The 22,246-nt window shown below is 49.2% G+C and overlaps 1 protein-coding gene across 1 annotated transcript; it reads left to right on the top strand.

The window, feature by feature from the left end:
• The first annotated feature begins 716 nt into the window (after nucleotides 1-716).
• On the top strand, nucleotides 717-18,927 carry LOC108937527 (desmocollin-3-like). The gene is made up of 17 exons (XM_018757539.2): nucleotides 717-774; nucleotides 1,063-1,181; nucleotides 3,072-3,162; nucleotides 4,060-4,259; nucleotides 4,480-4,599; nucleotides 4,792-4,947; nucleotides 5,647-5,791; nucleotides 6,455-6,609; nucleotides 7,339-7,473; nucleotides 7,578-7,763; nucleotides 8,167-8,414; nucleotides 9,199-9,341; nucleotides 10,145-10,366; nucleotides 14,457-14,678; nucleotides 15,149-15,264; nucleotides 16,152-16,418; nucleotides 18,090-18,927. Exons 2-17 carry the CDS (start codon nucleotides 1,137-1,139, stop codon nucleotides 18,285-18,287), a joined length of 2,649 nt encoding a protein of 882 aa, XP_018613055.2. The 5' UTR covers nucleotides 717-774; nucleotides 1,063-1,136; the 3' UTR covers nucleotides 18,288-18,927.
• The last annotated feature ends 3,319 nt before the right edge of the window (nucleotides 18,928-22,246 follow it).

Here is a 22,246-nt window from a genome sequence, read left to right as displayed (position 1 = left end):
GAACTGAATTTGTTGGCATATGTGAAGCGTCAGGCGTGGGGGTGTGGTGACGCAATGGGTTGGACCACAGTCCTGCTCTCCGGTGGGTCTGGGGTTTGAGTCCCGCTTGGGGTGCCTTGCAACGGACTGGCGTCCCGTTCTGGGTGTGTCCCCTCCCCCTCCGGCCTTACGCCCTGTGTTACCGGGTTGGCTCCGGTTCCCCGTGACCCCGTATGGGACGAGCGGTTCTGAAAATGTGTGTGTGTGTGTGTGTGAAGCGTCAGTTTCCAGTTTTGGTAGGTTTTCCTTCATAAAGAGCTATAAATTAATTTGCGTAGCACTAGGCAGGACCTCTAAATTAAAATTATTAACAAGAGACCTGATGAAAGAGGACAGACAAAGTTAAAGTCCTAACACAAATTTGGTCGATTTATGACGACTCGCCGCTGTAATGATTCGGGTGTTACGTCGTCACTAGGGTTTTGTGTCAGGAGCCACTTTGTGGAACATGCTAGCCCATTTTCCCGCTGTTGGACTGCATCCATTCAGTGACCGACAGCGCTACGCCTTCTCTCCCCGAGCCTGGGTGCGGCTGGGTGCAGGCCCAAGGAGTCGCCGTGGTGGGGAGGTGCTGGAGATGCGGAGGGATGCGGGAGGGCGCCCCTGGGAATGCTCCCTCCCATGCTGTGTGACACAATATTAGGGTGACAGTCTGTCAAGCATAAGATCATATCCAGAAGAGAGCAGTGAGAACCCGCATCCGGTAAAGCGCAAGGGCGGCAGCACCTGTCACCTGTACGACACCTGTTCGAAAAGCTCTGTGTGTGTTATTGCTAGTGTGTAACTGTGCGTCATTAACTGGGTTCACTACACGCCTCATAAATTGTGCGCCTTAATAACTCACATGATTACGATGATTACTAACCGCATCTGCATTACTGAGTGTGTGTTTTAATCTGCACTGATTGTGTGTATTCGCCGTGTGCCTTAACTAACTGTGCATTATCGACTGCGGGAATTAATTACAGAGACATTTAGTCACCGCATCAACTCAAGCTGTTGCGCTCACCAACTCCCCTCTAGTTCTTTCACCAAGTGCGCGCAGCTCTCCGGCCACGAGGGCAGTGTTGCGCGTTCCCGCGGCCGCCGTGCACGCGATGGACCGGGGCTCGCTCGTGCTCCTGCTCTGCGCCTTTTCTCTGGTCAGTTATTATTATTATTATTATTATTATTAATAATAATTTTATTCAAGGTGTGTATCGTGATTGCATGTCCCAGCAGGTCTGCACGTGAGTGATAGCTGAGTTGTGCTCGTGACATTTTTGTTACTGTTACTCTGTCTGTAATGATAATGTCATTTTTTTCCATGCGTTTCATTCATTTGATTTTGCCGCAGTTATTGAATTCACGGGTGTTTGTTCGTGCGAGAAAGGAGAAAGTTATATAATTTACTGAGCTAAGAAGAAAAAAATGTCTATATATATCTACCATCGGATGTATCAGTAAATGACGATCAGATTCAAAATGAGGATTTCATTTCACTGGAAAACAAAACGGGGAAACGAGGAAATCTTTTCTTTTAAAGCCGTGAAGGTGTAAGTGGCGCTAAAAGGAGGTAAAAAAGTTGACCGGCAGCTGTCTGAAGTGAAGATCAGCTACTTTGTAACTTACTTTCTACCAGCTCTTTTCTACCTGCAAGTTACATAACATTATTACAGGGCAAACACACCAAGTTTTAGCCTAAAATATATTTTTAGTACATTACATTTATTCATTTAGCAGATGCTTTTCTCCAGTAACATACATCTCATAGAGAATACAATGAATGAGGCAGACGGACGCGTGATTCTACTACTAGTACAGTTAGTTTGTTACTTTCCACTATGAATCAGTGTTCATCACTCGAGTAGTAGCTGCATGAAGGTTTATCTAAATAATCGATAATTCCTAATCACATTCCCAGCTGTTATTATTTTTTTAAATTAAACATTTACGTTACACGAGTATGTGGGGGCGCGGTGGCGCAGTGGGTTGGACCGCAGTCCTGCTCTCCGGTGGGTCTGGGGTTCAAGTCCCGCTTGGGGTGCCTTGCGACGGACTGGCGTCCCGTCCTGGGTGTGTCCCCTACCTCTCTCCAGCCTTACGCCCTGTGTTGCCGGGTAGGCTCCGGTTCCCCGTGACCCCGTATAGGACAAGCGGTTCTGAAAATGTGTGTGTGTGTGTGTGTGTTACACGAGTAGCTGCGTGAAAGTTTATCCGTTATTCATTCAACAGGTATGACCTCAAAGTGCATGAACATTTACTTACACACTACATAAACTTAAAGATCATGGGAGAAGTGAGGGCAGAAGAGGTGAGTTTTAAGACCCTTCTCAAATGTAGACAGGGATTCAGCAGTTCTGAGTGAGAGGGGGGAGGTCATTCCAGCACACCGGAGCCAGAACCGAGAACCTCCCTGCTTTTGCTTGTGGACCTTTTGTGTGTGGAACCACCAAGCAGGCAGAGGTGGAGGAGGTAGCAGTCTGTTTGGGGTGTAGTGGATGATCAGGTCTTGTAGATATACAAATTATGTTTAACTAGTAAATTATCATTTTGTCTTGAAGTAAACTACGTTAATTCGTGAAAATATTTAACATTGAATTACTGCTTTATTATTATTATTATTATTATTAGTAGTAGTATTAAAAAAACTATACAGATTAGTAATACAAATTATGTAGACATAATAAAGTATTTCTTTCTTTCTAGTAAAAAAACTATGAAACCCACTGTGTACAGGACTCTGGTTGTTATAGGGAGTCTCCACCAATGTGCATAAAATGAAAAATCTAGTGTATTGTCACAGCAAAGATGAGAAGTTACTTTAAACATAATTAATACAATGCCAGCAGAAATATTTTGAGAGCTGATCGCACTGGGTCAACAAATGACATGCATTTGGGAAATTCTTGTATGGTTTACGTTGAAATGTAACCACAGTGAGAATTCCATTTGTCCTGGATAAATATCTAACGGTCCAAGGTCAGTCTAGCTGTGGAACCGCTGGCTAAACGTCATCAAGGCTGGCTAAAACGTGTTTAATTGTTTTGAAGGTACTTTCAAAATGTGCAGAATCCTGCCTCCCACGTTCCATCCAGGCAGCTGTACCCCAGAAGATCATGTCTGGAGACATTGTTTACAAAGGTAACACCGTCTTGCCGAAAACAGGGCGTGAAGCTTCAGTTAGACTTCTGGGAAGAATATGAATGGGTTAGGGTTGTTTACGAGTATCCTGTATGGGCCAAAGTGTATCTGGGTTTTGGTGCTCAAACATTTTAAAAGATGGGTGAGTCATGGGGTGCCTCAGGTCTGCGGTGTCATACTCGGTCCCTTGAGATTTGTTTTTACTGGTTTCAGCTTCAACCACAGTAGTCATTTAATAACGTCTTCAGTGTTTCAGCATGATCTCCAGTCTGATTTTGTGTTAAGCTGAAAGAAACAACACTTTAGGAGGAAAGGTTTTGGAAATGTACCTTCAGAAAAATTATATTTAGTCCACACTATTGAACTAAATGGGGGCATGGTGGCGCAGTGGGATTGGCTGGGTCCCGCTCTCTGGCAGGGCTGGGGTTCAAGTCCTGCTTGGGGTGCCTTGTGGCAGACTGGCATCCCATCCCGGGTGTGTCCCCTCCCCCTCTGTCTTGTGTCCTGTGTTGCCGGGTTAGGCTCTGGTTCACCGCGACCCCTGCTTGGGACAAGCGGTTTCAGACAGTGTGTGTGTGTGTGTGCATGTGTGTATCGAACTAAATAGATCATTAAACTGAGTGAAGTGTTTGGAGAAAAAAAAAAACTGCCCTCTGTGAAGCCCATCCCCCTTTTGTCTGAATGGTCCATTGTCACCATGTTTCTGCTGAATGGCTGTGTGCAGCTGTGCGTTTGGTGTGAAGCGTTTGTGGTTCAAACCTCAGACCTCCATGTCTCTTGCATGAGGGTATGGTACCCACAGTCCCAGCACAAGAAGCCAGCAGGAATCGCTTATTGTTCCAAATGCCACTATAACACAGAGCCCTCTTGATAACCATCTCATTCTGTTGATCTCAGTGGATTTGACCAGGTGTGGAACCCAAGTGCTGCCAGTGAAAACCAGCGACCCTGACTTTGACATGCAGAGCGACGGCACCATAAACACCCTCCGAGTCACCACCATACCCGTCAGCGGGAGGATGTTCTCCGTGTGGCTCCAGGACCCGGCTGGGCACAGCGAGAAACTCAATGTCAGGCTCTCCCCGGAGATCCCTGGGGTAGGATTGCCCTTGTGTACTGTGGCACCGAATGGTTGTGGTTTCAGATCCAAGGATTTGGGACAAACTTCAGCTTGGCTCGAATGTGTCCTGAATAACGCTGAGCTCTGAGAAATGGTCACACTGAAAATTTGAAAGTTTAACAGCTCTCTGTGGAAACGGTGGCAAATGAGTAACTGCACACTAATCTCACTGTAGTGATTTACACTTGTACTTGCAGCAGTCCCAGTTCCCAGTGCCAAGCAGCGGGGCCCGAAAACGTTATAAAAGGCGCTGGAGTCCCCTCCCCTTCCAAATCACTGAAAACGACAGTCCGCCATTTCCAAAGGAAATTGAAATGGTACAAAAAAATTACAAAAATAGTTAAAAAAAAAATTCTTAAAATTGAAAGGCATCCCTTCTGAATGTCAGGAAGTGGTCATTAATGGATATATTTAACATACATTGGAATACACGTATACATGAGCAAATGATTGTAAAGCTGATTTTGTCTTTTTGAACATAATATTAATAATTTTAAACAAAACCACAGATTGGATCAGACTCGTCAGTGAACCATTCGGTGTACTACATCATCAGCGGCCCCGGTGTCACCCAAGAGCCACTGGGCCTGTTCAGCCTGGACACGAATACAGCTTTGCTGAGGGTCCACAGGCCTGTGGACAGGGAGCAGATCTCACAGTTCAAAGTAAGCCAGCCTGATGGAGCACACGCCTTGCTAAAAATGAAATAATACTATATATAATTAACAGAACCTCAGCAATGCTGGATGGAAGACGGACAGCGGGTAGTGTAGTGGTTAGAGCTATTGTCTTCGAACCGGAAGATTGCAGGTTTCATCCTCACCTCCAGCTGTAGTACCCTTGAGCAAGGTACTTACCCTAGATTGCTCCAGTGGGGAGAAAAAAAAAGCAGCTGAATAAATGGGTAAATAATTGTAACCTTAATGCTCTAAGTTACTTTGGAGAAAAGCATCAGCTCAATGAATAAATGTAAATATCAGATCAGAATGTGGGGGGTGTGGTGGATCTGGGGTTCGAGCCCTGATTGGGGTGTCTTGCGATGGACTGGTGTCCTATCCCGGGTGTGTGCCCCTCCCCCTGTGTTGCCGGGGAAAGGCTCCGGCTCACCTTGACCCCCGTTGGGGACGAGCGGGTGTTGACAATGGATTATAAAAATCACTGGAAAAATTGTTCCAGGTTTTGACATGAAGTTATTTTTTCTAATCCCTGTGGGTTTCAGCCAAGTGTTACAGTGAAGCTGCTTCCTATGTTCTTACCCAGAACAGTCGATTGATACGCTTATATAATGCAAAGGCTCATATCACATATCATTCATTCCTTCGTCTTCTATTGCGGAATTCTACCTGCGATTTTATTCTCCTCAGCTTCTGGTCAAGGTGTTTGACAAAGACACCGAAGAGGAGACGGACCTGCCCCTCACTGTCACCGTGAACGTGAAGGACGTCAACGACAACGCACCTGAGTTCAGCGGTCCCCTCCAGTTCTCTGTGCTGGAGCAGAGCCGACCAGGTGGGGGCACATGCAATGGGATTCTCTACAGATGGTTGCTGGTTTGAGTCCCATGAGGGGGATCCTGCGGTTACCCTTGCACTCACACACACACACACACACACACACACGCTGTCCACGACCGCTTGTTCCGAGCGGGGTCTCGGCGAGCCGGAGCCTAACCCGGCAGCACGGGGCGCAAGGGCGATGGGGGAGGGGACACGCCCGGGATGGGTACCCTTGTACTGTATCGCTTCAATAAAGAGAGCTGGCTATAAAATCTGAAGCCCTTTGAAACGTTTCGCATGGAAATTTTTGCTAAGCGGAGGAGTTTAATTAAACAAGCGCACGTTATCCGCACATCCTGTCTTGTTATATTAATATGGCACCTGGGGAAATGGTATTGGCAGCGGCTACGGCGGTAGCTAAATTATACTAGAAATTATATACTATCTAGTCCAATGCCATCAGCCTCAGCATCTTATGGGAGCGTTTAGCATGCTGTGAACATGTACTGTTTGTAGAAATTAAACTAGAATAGCTTTAGGCCTCAAGCTAACAACAAAGAAGCAATAAAGAAAAAGTGGTGCTTCGTACATTTTTATGTCGCCGTCATACTTCGGTAAGTTAAGTGCTGGTGAAAGAAGAGTGTGTTTTTCTCACTGGACGAGTACTGGACTGCAGGAACCGTGGTGGGGAAAGTAAACGCCACGGACAGGGACGACCCGCAGACGCTACACGCCAAGATCGCGTACTCGCTGCTGTCTGGAGGCGACGCGTTCGTCATCGATCCCGGGACGGGCGTCATCGCGACGAGGACAGGCACCCTCGACAGGGAGGTCCGTCACGCCTCTTTCTTACTTTTATTCTTATAATGTCTCTCTTATTGAGCAGTCAGGCGCAACAGTGGGGAGCGCTGGCGCCTCTCAGCTCCGGGGCCGTGGGAGGGATCTCGTCCGGCCCGTGCGGAGTTTGGACGTTCGCCTTCCCGTGGGTTTCCAGCAGCTGTTCTGCTTTCCTCCCGCAGTTCTAAGACATGTGTTTCGGGTGGATTTGAACTGACAACGGCGATGACTCTAATCTGTCCTTAGTGTGTCTGTGTGAGTGATTACATCCTGTCCAGGGTGTACCGTGCCGCATACCCTATGACTCCAGTATAGGCTCTGGACCACCGTTCGCCTGCACCGGACAACTGGTTATTGATAATGAATGGATTTCTAATATCTGTGCAGATTATTATCTGTTTTTTTTTTACGCTAATGCCTGAAAATCATTTATGGTTAATTTAGAAACTGTCAGTGGAACAGGTGGCGTTATTGAAAATATGATCAAATGACTAATTTAAATGGAGCACGGGTTATATTTTAAACCAACATTAAACACCTGAGTACTATTAAACTTAATTTGTTTTATAATGTCTATCATATAATGGGTAATAGATTAAAGAATGGCCTATAGATAGAGGAGCATATGCAAAATAAATGTGCACAGGTATTAATTTTGCCCACGTCGGCTCAGGGCTGCGTTTGTCGCGTGAAACGCTTGATGACGAATGCTCCGTGTTACAGGTGAAGGACACACACCTGCTCGTTGTCCAGATCAAGGATATGAACGGTGCCTGGAATGGGCGCTCCAACACGGCCACGGCCACCGTCACGCTGCAGGACATCAACGACAACCCGCCCGCCTTCGCCAGGCCGTCCGTAAGTGCGGGACGCGTGCAAAATCCCAAGCGGTTCGGTATCCGTGTGTTTCACCCCGGGGCTGTGGTTCAGAACTCAGGATCACATCGCTTGTTTTGGCGCAGTTCAGGGCGAGGGTTGAGGAGAACCAACCGGATGGACTGATCCTACGTATCCCCGTGGAGGACAGAGACCTGGCGGGAACTCCGAGCTGGAGGGCCCTGTTTTTCATCACGAGGGGTAACGAAGATGGAAATTTCCGGATCGAAAGGGACGCTAAAACGAATGAAGGGCTCCTGCTTGTGACCAAGGCGAGGGGCACCGTACAGCTTTGTGCTCACATCATTTCAGTCTTAAAAGTTTGTCAATATTTAACCAATGAAGAGATGTGGGAAGAAATGCATGATTGGATAATAATAATAATAATAATAATAATAATAATAATAATAATAATAATAATAATAATGGGGCAGCAGCAGATTAGTGGTTAGAGCTACCCCTTCCACTCTATGGACCCAGGTTCAAATCCCACCTCCTGCTATAGTACCCCGAATATACCCCGAATTGATACAGTAAAAATGGCCTAGTTGTGTATATATAGGCAAATCAGTGTAAATAGCTTAGTTTATTAGGCTTAGGTTGATAGCATCAGCAAAATCATAATAATAATAATAATAATGCCCTTTGTTGCACTGCTATCCTGCTGTTGCCCAGGCTTTGGACTATGAAAAGACCAGTAAGGTAAGCCTGATGGTTCAGGCCCAGAATGAGGTGGACTTGAAGGGCACCACAGCCTCCTGGCTCTCAGTCCCGGTGGACGTAGAGGTCCTGGACGTTGACGAAGGTCCAGAGTTTTTGGTGCAGAACCTGTACTTGACCATCGAAGAGAACACAGCCGCTGGGACGGTCATCGGGACCTACACAGCAACGGACCCAGAGACCAGGAGTTCTAGAGGCATCCGGTGAGACTTGACCTATACGCTCTCATGTTCAAGTAAGCCACTTACCCATGACTACGGGCTATTAGTATTTTCATTGTTCTGCTGCTTTCCTCCAAAGTGACTTTCATTATCAAACAACCTACTCTGATTTCCCTATATATACAGCAGGGTCATTTTTATTAGAGTAATTTGGGGTAACTACCTTGATTAAGGGGACTATAGCTGGAGGTGGGATCCAAACCCAGGTCATTCCAGTGGAAGGAAACAGCTCTAATCACTGCACCACCTGCTGGTCGCGGAAGGGAGTAGGAAGGAGCATAACCAACCATCAAAACTACTTTTACGTTACTTCATTCAGCAGACTTTCCATGAACACTATGTAGCAATATCAGTCCACACCTCATTCTCCCGAGGGAGCTTACAACACCAGGTATACTACTTACAATGAGTCACTCATCCATATACCACTGAAACACAATTTCTCCCTCTCACTAACACATACCGTGAGTGATTCTAGAGTCATCGATTCACCTGAACGGCACGTCTTTGACCTGTGACAGGAAACCCACAAAGACATGGGGTGGAAATTCAAACTCCGCAGAGACTGAGTGGGGGGGGGGGGGGGGGTCGAACCCACGTCCTCTCATACCACCCAGGTGCCGTGAGACAGAAACACTAGACAGAAAACTGAGAATTTTCATGCGCCTTTGACCTGTTTTACACTGAAATGGAAGAGAAAGAATTAATGCAATAAATTAATGGCGATATTTAGGCATCCTCCTCTTGAACTGCTCTTCCCGTTCAGGTACCACAAGCTGTCGGACCCGGCCTTATGGATCGACGTGTCCGAGGTCACGGGGGAGCTGAGGGTCGCCGGCGCCGTGGACAGGGAGTCGCCGTTTGTAGAGCGCGACCTCTACAACATCACCGTGAGAGCGGTTGATTCAAGTAAGGAGCCCGACGTTTTTCCAGTGACCGTGTAGAGCGGCGGGGCCGCAGTCGACCACATATACACAGCGTCTGCAGAAAAGAAGTGCATGATGGGACTTGTCATGGTCCTGGCATGTAACACATTTGCGCAACATTTCCCCCCATCACGGGTGCCAGTGTTCGGTCTGGGATGGTTGCCAGAGACTTTTTTTTTAAGAACCAAAATTATCAGAGTGGAGGTCATGTGACCTGGAGCACGAGCGAGGATTCGCACCCCTGTGCAACAAACTCCGGAGCACACGCATTATGAGCTTGATTATTTTTTCATGTTGTGCTGATTTTGAAAAAAGGGGCAGCAGGTGACGTCTTTGTTAGAGCTGGTGCCCTGCAATAGAAAGCCCCGGGTTTGAATCCCACCTCCTGCTGTAGTACCCTTGACCAGGGGCCTTACCCTGAACTGATACAGTAAAAATTACCCTGCTTTATAAGCAGGTAAAACAGTTTGAGTAGCGTAGTGTATGAACCTCACATTATGTCACCTTGGAGAAAAGTGCAAGACGAATGAATAATAGATAAAAATAATACCAGAGCCGGAAACGTCGTGTTAAATAGGAAGCAAACAAAGAGAGGTTCTGCTCTTTGGATCACTTACTGATGTTTGTGTTTTATTGCTGGCAGAGAAAATTACTGCGGTCAGGATGCTCTCCTTTCCACATCGTTTCCTCCAAACCGGCTCTGCAGCTTCGTCTTTGCTGTAATTGTGATGCTACTTCTCAGAAAAAAAGATATGTATAACTTATTATAATATAAATATTTTCAAGGCTCAAAGTCGGCCACGGGGACAGTTGTGATCCACATCGAAGACAAGAATGACAACACGCCTCATATTCCCCAGAAGAGCCTGACGCTGTGCAAGACGGATGGAGGGCTGGGGTCCGTCGTGGTGACGGCCGAAGACAAAGATGACTTTCCCTTTGCAGAGCCCTTTACCTTCGAGCTCGCAGATCGCCATGACGACAGCTGGACCATAATAAGGCTGAATGGTAGAATCTTCTTTAGCCTATTACACATTTTATGTTTATACGATAAAGGCCATTGTCATGACGTCAGTGACCAAGCTCACGGATGATGTCACCGTTGATCTTGTCACTCGTCTGTTTGAATGTCAATCAGAACGCCCCGTTCTCAGCGTTCAGCTGAAAACAGTTTGTATTGTTGTGATTGATATTGTACATGTGGGGCCAGCAGGTGGCGTAATGGTTAGAGCTGCCACCTTTAACCCAAAAGACCCAAGTTTGAATGCCACCCCGTTCTGTAGTACCCTCTAGCATTTATCTTCACATACCATCCATCCATCCATCCATCCATCCATCTTCCTCCGCTTTATCCGGGGCCGGGTCGCGGGGGCAGCAGTCCGAGCAGAGTCCTCCAGACTTCCCTCTCCCCGTACACCTCCTCCAGTTCCTCTGGGGGAACCCCAAGGCGTTCCCAGGCCAGCCGGGAGACATAGTCTCTCCAACGTGTCCTGGGTCTGCCCCGAGGCCTCCTCCCAGTGGGACAAGCCCGGAACACCTCCCCAGGGAGGCGTCCAGGAGGCATCCGGAACAGATGCCCGAGCCACCTCAACTGGCTCCTCTCGATGCGGAGGAGCAGCGGCTCTACTCCGAGCTCCTCCCGGGTGACTGAGCTCCTCACCCTATCCCTAAGGGTGCGCCCAGCCACTCTGCGGAGGAAACTCATTTCTGCCGCTTGTGTCCGCGATCTCATTCTTTCGGTCATGATCCAGAGTTCATGACCATAGGTGAGGGTAGGAACGTAGATCGACCGGTAAATTGAGAGCTTCGCCTTACGACTCAGCTCCCTCTTCACCACAACAGACCGGTACAATGACCGCATTACTGCGGACGCCGCACCGATCCGTCTGTCGACCTGCCGCTCCATTTTTCCCTCACTCGTGAACAAGACCCCGAGATACTTAAACTCCTCCACTTGAGGGAGCAACTCCCCCCTAACCCGGAGGGGGCAATCCACCTTTTTCCGACTGAGAACCATGGCCTCGGATTTGGAGGTGCTGATTCTCATCCCCGCCGCTTCGCACTCGGCTGCAAACCTCCCCAGTGCACGCTGCAAGTCTTGACTTGATGAAGCCAACAGGACCACATCGTCCGCAAAAAGCAGAGACGAGATCTCGCGGCCACCAAAACAGACACCCTCCGTTCCCTGACTGCGCCTAGAAATTCTGTCCATAAAGATAATGAACAGAATCGGTGACAAAGGGCAGCCCTGGCGGAGTCCAACATGCACCGGGAACAGGTCTGACTTACTGCCGGCAATGCGAACCAAGCTCCTGCTCTGTTCATACAGGGAACGAACAGCCCGTAGCAACGAGCCCCGAACCCCATAATCCCGAAGTACCCCCCACAGGATGCCACGAGGGACATGGTCGAATGCCTTCTCCAGGTCCACAAAACACATATGGACTGGTTGGGCAAACTCCCATGAACCCTCCAACACCCTAGTGAGGGTATAGAGCTGGTCCAGTGTTCCACGGCCAGGGCGAAAACCGCATTGCTCCTCCTGAATCCGAGGTTCGACTATCGGTCGGATTCTCCTTTCCAGTACCCTGGCATAGACTTTCCCAGGGAGGCTAAGGAGTGTGATCCCCCTGTAGTTGGAACACAATCTCCGGTCCCCCTTCTTAAAAAGAGGGACCACCACCCCGGTCTGCCAGTCCAGAGGCACCGTTCCCGAACTCCACGCGATGCTGCAGAGGCGTGTCAGCCAAGACAGCCCCACAACATCCAGAGACTTGAGAAACTCGGGGCGGATCTCATCCACCCCCGGAGCCTTGCCACCGAGGAGTTTTTTGACTACCTCGGCAACTTCAGCCAGGGTAATGGACGAGTCCCCCTCCGAGTCCCCAGCCTCAGCTTCCTCTACGGAAGGCGTGTCGGAGGGATTGAGGAGATCCTCAAAGTACTCCTTCCACCGCCCGAGAACATCCTCAGCTGAGGTCAGCAGCGCACCACTTCCACTGTAAACAGTGTTCGTGGAACACCGCTTCCCCCCCTCTGAGTCGCCGGACGGTTTGCCAGAATCTCTTTGAGGCCGACCGAAAGTCTTCCTCCATGGCCTCACCGAACTCCTCCCAAGCCCGAGTTTTTGCCGCGGCGGCTGCCAGAGCCGCGCTCCGTTTGGCCCGTCGGTACCTGTCAGCTGCTTCAGGAGTCCCATGAGCCAGCCAGGCCCGATAGAACTCCTTCTTCAGCTTGACGGCATCCCTTACTTCCGGTGTCCACCACCGTGTTCGGGGATTGCCGCCGCGACAGGCGCCGGAGACCTTATGGCCGCAGCTCCGAACCGCCGCCCCGACAATGGAGGAGCGGAACATAGTCCATTCAGACTCAATGTCCCCCACCTCCCTCGGGACCTGGTTGAAGCTCTGTCGGAGGTGGGAGTTGAAGACCTCTCTGACAGGGGCCTCCGCCAAACGTTCCCAACAGACCCTCACTATGCGTTTGGGCCTGCCAGGTCCAGCTTTTTCCCCTGCCATCGAATCCAACTCACCACCAGGTGGTGATCAGTTGACAGCTCAGCCCCTCTCTTCACCCGAGTGTCCAAGACATATGGCCGAAGGTCAGAAGAAACGACTACAAAGTCGATCATCGACCTCCGACCTAGGGTGTCCTGGTGCCAAGTGCACTGATGGACACCCTTATGCATGAACATGGTGTTCGTTATGGATAAACCGTGACTAGCACAGAAATCCAATAACAACTCACCGCTCGGGTTCAGATCAGGGAGGCCGTTCCTCCCAATCACGCCCCTCCAGGTATCACTGTCGCTGCCCACGTGGGCGTTAAAGTCCCCCAGTAGAACGACAGAGTCCCCAGTGGGAGCGCTTTCCAGCACGCCCCCCAAGGACTCTAAAAAGGCCGGGTACTCTACACTGCCGCTAGGCGCATAAGCACAAACGACAGTGAGAGACCGTTCCCTGACCCGAAGGCGTAGGGAGATGACCCTCTCATTCACCGGGGTAGACTCCAACACATGGCGGCTGAACTGGGGGGCTATTAATAAGCCCACACCAGCCCGCCGCCTCTCACCTTGGGCAACGCCAGAATAGTGGAGAGTCCACCCTCGATCGAGTAGAGTGGTTCCAGAACCCAAGCTGTGAGTGGAAGTGAGCCCGACTATATCTAGACGGTATCTCTCAACTTCCCGCACCAGCTCAGGCTCCTTCCCCGCCAGTGAGGTGACATTCCAAGTCCCAAAAACCAGAGTTGGCGCCCGAGGTTTGGGTCGGCCGGGCACTCGGCCCCGACCACCGCCCAAATCACAATGCACCGGCCCCTTACGGTTTCTCCGGCAGGTGGTGAGCCCACAGTATCTTCACATACCATTTATGCAATATTTTTCTCTGAAGTGATTTGCAGCCTTAATCTACTCACTCTAATTTACCTATTTCTAAAGCTGGGTGATTTTTACTGCATCAGTTCAGAGTAAGCACCATAACCTTTCGATCCCTTGTACTACAGCAGGGGGCGGAATTTGAACCTGAGTACTTTGAGTGCTGGACAAGAGCTCTAACCGCTACCCCACTTCTTTCCCCCAGTATGAATTTACATTTATATTTATTTTTTTACCAGATGCTTTTCTCTAACACAACTTCTAATGAACTCTCTGTAGTGTCATCAGCCCACGCACCTTATTCACCGTGGTGACTTACACTGCTAGATACACTACTTATAATGGGTCACTCATCCATACATCAGTGGAACACACACACACACTCTCTGTGACTCACACACTAGGGGTGAAGCTGAATAGCATGTCTTTGGACTGTGGGAGGAAACCAGAGCACCGGGAGGAAACCCACACAGACTGAGCAGAGATCGAACCCATGTCCTCGTGCGAGAGGACATGGGTTCGATCTGTACCCTGAACTGATGCAGTAAAAATAGTGTAGTAAACTGCCTTTACTCGACAATGATAGAACCCTAAGGTCAGCAGACGGAGTTTGAAGAGGTGCAAAGTAGTGGCAGTTGCAATATGGTGAGGCTCTGTAGAGACGCAAGCAGGCACTGCTTCGTTTCTAAGGTGATCGGTGGCTGTTTATACTCTGCCCCTCAGGTACGGCCGCCCTGCTACAGGAAGCCAAGGAACTGCCCGTGGGGAACTACACTGTGCCTCTGTTTGTTCGGGACCAGCAGAGCCTGGGGGCGGAGCAGATGGTGACCGTGAGGGTGTGTCACTGTGCGGACGGGGAGTGTCTCCCGCCGCGGCGCTCCGTTGCTCTCGGCCTCTGGGGCCTCCTGGCTGCGCTGCTGGGCCTCGTCCTGCTCGTGCTCTTTTGTGAGTGCCACTCGCCCGCTTGTCCATTTGCTTGCTCACCCGGGGTGGGGGAGGAGCGCCTCATCCCAGCCGAGGCCGTCTTTCAACTCCACCTGACCCGCGTGCTTGTGTTGCGGCGCCCCCGTCCTCCTTTCCATATTCGAACCCGCGTCCGACCCGTAGATCGACCGGGGCTCCAAGCGTATCTGCGTGGCAATGGAGTTTAAAAAATAGCACCGAAAAATTTTTATACACGAGCAACAAACTGTGGTGAGAAGCAGACGAATGTGCCCGCTTGTTATGGACGGATTCGGGGAAGGAGCTCTGATAGCATGCGGGCGTTTCCATGGCAACGGGATCTGACTCACAGCCGCGCGGATTCCCTCAACGATAACAGGCTCCAATCTGTCTCATTGTTTCAAAATGTTGGTTTTGCATTAGTGTGCAGAGTTTGTGTCTTCCAGTAAACGCCTTTCTCCTTGTTTTTCCAGGTGTGTGTTTTAGTCTTGTGTGTGTGACAAAGCCAGAAAAGGCGTTTATCAAGGACAGCCAGGACGGTGCCGGGATCTTACTGCAGTCCAATACAGAGGGACCAGGTGAAGCGGTGGTAAGATCAATATCCCTAACTGGTTGAATTAAATTCATCAATTTAAATCAGTTATCTAAACTGAATTATAATTAATGCCCATAGAAGAAAAAGTCAAGTATTACATTAAAGTGTACTTGTAGAATATACATCATATACATGCAATGATATACAGGTGGTCCCCGATTTACGATGGGGTTACGATCCCCGAAACCCATCATAAGTCGAAAATATCGTGAGTTGAAAATGCATTTTATACAACTAATACACACCTCTGCGTATCAGACTGGGAGATGTGGGTCGTTGCCGCTGCCCAGCATTGTGAGAAAGTATCGCACCGCATAACTCTTTCCCGGGAAAAAAATCTAAATTCAAAATTCGAAGTACGGTTTCTGGTGAATGTCTATTGCCAGCTCACCATCGTAAAGTCGAAAAAGTCGCAGGTCGACCCATCATAAATCGGGGACCACCTGTATAGGTTATACATTAGTGCATGGTAAGGACTGTAACATTTATACATCCATCAGTAACTGCTTGTCCAGTGCAGGGTCCTGGTGGTCCAGAGTCTATCCTGGAAGCATAGGTTGTGAGGCAGGGTACACCCTGGACCGGACACCAGTCCATCACAAGACAATCACACACACACACACACACACACACACACACACACACACACACACACACACAGACACACAATAGGCAATTTATAATCACCAATCCAATTGAAACACATGTCTTTGGACTGTGGGAGGAAACCAGAGCACCTAGTAGAAGCCCATGCAAACATAGAATGAATGTACAAACTCCACACGGCCCAGGAGCTGCGAGGCACCGGCGCGGCCCCTAGCCCCCGACTGTTTACTGATTACAGGATGCCGGCATATTTATATCCTGACCCTTCGATTCAGGATGCTGCAGTTCTGGTGTCCCCAGCGGCTCCGGAGCAGTCGGCCAAGGGTTCTGTGAGCGATGGCAGGGGACAACACATCTTGGGCGCGAGGGCGGAGCAGAGCATGCAGCAGCACGCTGATGGCTTGGCGCTGGGCGACTCCCTTGGGCAACGGACGGTGGCTCACTATGGCAGCGGTTTGAGGGCCCTCGATGAACGCCGCTTCAGATTCATCGACCGGTCGTTGAACGCCATCTGGGAAACGAACGGCCTGTACATAAACAAGGTAAACACTGTAGACGTCTGACAAACGCTGCTTGCAAACAAAGCGCTTCCTTTTTTACCGTTTAAACTACACTCTATGACGGAATTGCTCTTATTTCAGATCCATGTTGAGCATGGTATATAAATAAATAAATTGCACCGCTGAGAGACTCTACATGTAAAATCCTTTTCATTATTATCATCAGAACCATTGTCTTCCAGCCAAAGGTCCTAGGCTCAAATCCCATCTTCTTCTCTAGTACCCTTGAGCAAAATGATTACGCTGAACTTATAGGGTAGGGGGGGCAGTGGTGCAGCGAGTTTGGCCTGGTCCGCTCTCTGGCGGGTCTGGGGTTTGAGTCCCGCTTGAGGTACCTTGCGATGGACTGGTGTCCCGTCCTGGGGGTGTCCCCTCCCCCTCCAGCCTTGCGCCCTGCACTGCTGGGTTAGGCTCCGGCTTGCTGCGATGGACTGGTGTCCCGTCCTTGTGATGGACTGGCGTCCCATCCCGGGTGTGTCCCCTCCCCCTCCAGCTTTGCACCCTGTGTTTCCGGGATAGGCTCCGGTTCGCCGCGACCCTGCTTGGGACAATTGGTTTCCGACAGCGCGTGGGTATGTGTGTGTGAACTTACAGGGTACAAATTACCGTTGTGCGAGGAACTTAGTGTAGAAACCTCATTCTGTGAGATGCCTTGAAGGAAAATGTCAGATAAATGATGAGTAATAATATTGATAAGCACATGTCTGTGAGTGGGTGGTCTATATGTGCTACACTCTCCCACACAAAAGCACAGGTTGCACTGTTTCATTCATAAATGGCACATTCATTGCCATACCACTTTAATACGTCCCACTTCATAGTGATAATGTTTTGCTGCTACAAGTTTCTCACACACTCCACTTGTCCTAAGCAAGGATGCAGCAAGCTGGAGCCTAACCCAGCAGTGCAGGGCGCAAGGCTGGAGGGGGAGGGGACACACCCAGGACGGGACGCCAGTCCATCGCAAGGCACCCCAAACAGGACTCGAACCCCAGACCCACCAGAGAGCAGGACCCATCCAAACCCGCCGCACCACCGCACCACCATGCCACCCACACAAGTATCGCTGCAGTGGTTTTTACATATTTACACATGAGGGTGTTACTGATGCATAAGAAATGACATCACGCCATTTCAACCATTGAACGCCGGTGGATGTAACGTTTATTGGCGAGTTACCAAGTCAGTGACATTTACATATAATACCGAGAAGTGGAAACGGGCAGTGTCTCTATTATGGCTGTTGTTGAGAAACGCGTATGTCTACGTGTCCTTGACTGCGCTCCGTTTCTACAGCACGCTCACACTTTCACGCAGACGCGCCTACTCCTACGCACGGGCATATCTGGCGTGTGTGTAATGAGACGCCGCACCTCGTGCGGTGTTATCCGAGTTCCGCGATGGTGAATGCGGAGAAGCTCTGCGCTGTCGTGTCAGCGTGAAGGGCCTGTTGGAGAGGAGGAGTGAGTCCCTCTCCTTATTTCTCGGGAACTTTGTCTCTTACACTGTAATTACTCACACACACACACACACACACACACACACACACACACACACACACAGAGCCAGTCCAGCGTGTCCTTCACGCCCTTTCTCTGCAGCTTCCGTTCAGCTAAAGTCATTACTCCTCTCTCCTCCCGCGTTTTTCCGCAGAAGCTCAGCGACTTTACGGCGGAGGGCGACGGCCACTTGGCCGATGACGTTCTGCACTCGTACGGGTTCGAGGGCCGGGGCTCGCCGGCCGGCTCCGTGGGCTGCTGCAGCGACTTCGGCGATGACCGCGGCCTGGATTTCGCGGACACCCTCGGAGACAAGTTCAAAGCGCTGGCCGAAGTTTGCGCCCCCAAGTAACGAGGACCGGAACTGATGCGCGCCCCCTTTTCGTACGACAAAAAAAAAAAGAAGACAAAACATATGACCCATATTTAGAGATGCTCCACATGTAGGATAATGCATGAGGTTCATATTTAAATCTCAGCTTGTTTTTCTGCCACCGACAGATTTACTGTGACCTTTCCGAGGGGTACTGGAATGCGCTCGTGGAGTCGCGGTACTTTCCGGAAGTACGCCCTCTCCTGGTTTACCATGTTCTCTCACACTGAGCGCCCTGCTTCAAGTCGCATTTTTGATATTGTTATTTTTATTGTTATTGTTACCGTTCTGTATGAAAGCAGTGAGGTTGGAGAAAGCGCCGGGTTGTTGCTCTTTACCTTGTTGTGTGTTCCTGACATTTTTCTTTCATGTTAATATTTATGGTAGGCGCAACCGTATGCCCTGGTACATCAATACGGATGTGTCCAGAATGAACTTTGAGAAGTCGTAAAAATGTTTGCTGACATGTTATTTTTAAACAAGCGACGAAAGCTGTTCCCCCGCTGTGATGTAGCACGCTTACCCCCCGTGTTGCCGAGTGTGTAACTACTGTATCCAGCAGCTGTCTCTCAAAATCCTGCTGTGGTTTCAGTGGGTCCACCCTATGTGTGTGTGTGTGCGCGTGTGAGAGAGAAAGAGAAGCTCACACACATACACATCAGCTGAAACCACTTGTCCCATACGGGGTCACGGGGAGCCGGAGCCTAACCCGGCAACACAGGGTGCAAGACTGGAGAGGGAGGGGACACACCCAGGACGGGACGCCAGTCCATTGCAAGGCACCCCAAGCGGGACTTGAGCCCCTGACCCACCGGAGAGCAGGACCCGATCCAACCCAGTGCGCCAGTGCGCCACCGCCCCCAATACATTTTTTTTTCTCTCTCATACACAACTACTTGAAACGTGAAGTGGCGTGTTCGTCTAAGCACATCTGTACAAAAGCCGCTGGAAGCGTGGGTGTGTGTTCCAGTCCAGAGCGTTTTGCACGTGCCCTGTTCTGGACCCGAACCCTGGTGATCATGGGATTGCCGAAGGATGATTTGCCGCGGCGGGACAGGATTCGCGTTACGGCCTCCGAAAGAGCCCACGTCCGCTGGCCAAAGCAAAGTGGATTAAAATTACTGTTACTTAACATTTTGAATATGCTGATGTCACTCGAATTTTAACGTCATTTAGCCAACTGCAGTCGGTACCATTTTCTAATCACCCTCGATTTCATTTCCAGTATTATCTTAAACGTCCTTCTTTGGTTTTATTTATATAGTCTTACTTTTTAACGTTTTAATGTCTCTCGTAGTTTCCGTATTGTTGTCTCCGAAAGCCAATCATCACGAAGAAAACCGAATAATAATGACGACGACGATAATGATAATTTGGCAATGAGAACTTTTTGCCTTTCCAGTTTTACGAACATTTCACGCCACCTCTTGCTGTTGTGCTTTCAGAGCGGCGGTGTTGATTTGTGACGTACAGGAGATGTTGCCACTGCTGATTTATTTTAGCATCAGGTGCTAATATGGAATTAATGTGCTGGACTAGGGGGCCAAAGCAGAGTGCCACATTTTGTGTTAAACTAATAAAGCTGCATCTTGCACTCCACCAAAACATGTCGGATGTCTTCGCGTTGCCGCCGTGACCCCGTGACCCCTCTCCTCCGTTCTCAGTCGCTGCCTGTGTTCCCACGCTAAAATTCAATTTAAATCATAAAATGCTACAGACATTTTTTCAGCCATGCCTGTTAGCATCGACGTACAAGAATCGCTCACGTTACGGTATAAAACCACACAGAGATGTGTGACGATACCAAAATCCCCTCCGCGTTTTAGAACGTTTAATTTTTACTTTAGATTTTCCTCATTTGCTAACGTTCTTATGACACTCGAAGAGAAGCTGCCTTTGTCTTTTATATATTTAATAACGGCAACTTGAGTTGATGCATATAAACAGAGCATAATTGACATTCAACGCACTTGCGATTTTAATTTGCTCCTTCAAATAATATTCCTTGTCGCAATAATCGTTAATTTAATGGAGGAAAATCCAACGGAAGCACCTTGGCTGGAAAAGGAGGAGGAGCAGATTTCATCTGACAGTCATAGGGTGTGTGAAATGAGTTATGTTCACTGCGTTATGACAATACCAGCATCACGCTGAGCAGTGAAGCAGACTTCTTTCCGCGCTGATATGTGGCCTCTCAACACGGATTGTTGCTCCGGGTCCCAAGGGGCCCAATTAATATTGCATCTCCTTGAGTCACTTCACATGCGCAGAAATGACTTTGCAATTTGTCCATTTAGAAATAATTTAAATGAACAAGTGACCCAAATATTCCAGCGGGAACTTTAACCACGGGGTTCCGACGGCCTCGGGCGGAATTCCTCAGAGTTTAATTGAAAACAGCGCAGAAAATACCGCGGTTCATCACGAGCGCCGAGCTCAGCAGGACTCCTGTTTCTTTACTTGGATTTACTGAAAATTCATATCGGTTGGTCCAAGATAAAATTTATCTTAGTACTAGACTTCACTCAATGCATAAAAGAAAATATAATAATAATAGTAGTAATTGTTGTTAGAAGTACAGGGTGGCTACCAGAAGGTTGTTGGTTCGGTTCCTGGAGGGAAATTGCTTCACCTGAAAAGCTCCAGCTTTGCAAATGAGGGAACATTCACCTGCTGCTCAAAATGGGGCAGCAGGTCCCATAGCGGTTAGGGGTGTCACCCTACGCTCTGAAGGACCTGAGTTCAAATCCCACCTCCTGGTGCAGTTCCCTTGGCAATGGCACCTACCCTGAATTAATACGGTAAAAGCGGCCCAGCTGTACGAATGTTTAATTCAGTATACAACTCTCCCGCTCTGAGGTGTGAATAAAACGCTGATAAACGTGCTGGTTAAGCCATTAAATAATATTTGCGATGTTATTAATAACCTGGATGACTGATGTGCCAAGTCCAGCTCCAGAGTGCCGCGCTCCCTCGCTGGTCATATTACTGTGTTAGCATGGTGAGGAGGCAGGTGAAAGGAGGGTGGGGCTCTGCACCCTCGCAGGGGGCCCCTGTTAGACCGGCGTCTCTAAATGTACCATAGCACTGCGATCCCCCCCCCACTGCACTGCTGCTAAGCTATTAAAAGAAGCTCTTTATTACGTCTGTCCCTCACGACTGTCAATTAGCTCACATCGAGAGCGGCTCGTTTGCAATAAGCAGTGAGGTTTTCAAGTTTTGAATTTTAATACGTTTCGTGCAGAGTGGTCAGAGGTGAGAAATTCAAACGCTGAGATTTTAACCGTGACGGACACACGGAGCCAGCGGGCCGCCCACAATTAATAACAACAATCGGGGTCTCACGTACTGCTGGAAGCCTCACCCCCGATGGTGCTTCACCCGTCACTCTAGCAGGGTTCAAGCTGCTCGCATCGGCCTGCAAAACCTCATTTCTCACACTGCACCGTAAGTTCCCCTTTTCGCTATAAACGTAGTGATGACAGCAGCATCCACACAATCATAGGTATTAAATATTTAAAAAGCTACCGGGCAGCACAGCGGCGCAGCAGGTAGCGCCGGTTCCTCACAACTCTGGACTGTGGGTTCGAATCCAGCTCGGTCTGTGCGGAGCTTTGCATGTTGTGCCTGTGTTCAAGTGGTTTGCCTTTAGGTGCTCTGGTTACCTCCCACAGTCCAAAAGACATGAGTTTCATCTTAACTGGGGATTATAAATTGCCCATAGTGTGCGTGCGTGTGTGTGAGACGGCTCTTGGATAGACTGGCATCCTGTCTACCCTGCCTCCCGTGTAGTTCTGTGACAGATTCTGGTCCACTATGACTTCCTGTGTTAATGTTCTGGACATTTTTGTAAGAAAAAGTGACTTATTAACACTAGGTGGCACTCTTTCCACTCTCTCGTACCACAGCAGCTCTGCCTGCCGCAGCTCAGCTCTCCA

This window comes from Scleropages formosus, chromosome 7, assembly GCF_900964775.1.
Source record: "Scleropages formosus chromosome 7, fSclFor1.1, whole genome shotgun sequence".
Lineage (NCBI taxonomy): Eukaryota > Metazoa > Chordata > Actinopteri > Osteoglossiformes > Osteoglossidae > Scleropages > Scleropages formosus.
The sequence above is the reverse complement of the archived record's forward strand: the minus strand, read 5'-3'. Positions and strand labels throughout refer to the sequence as shown.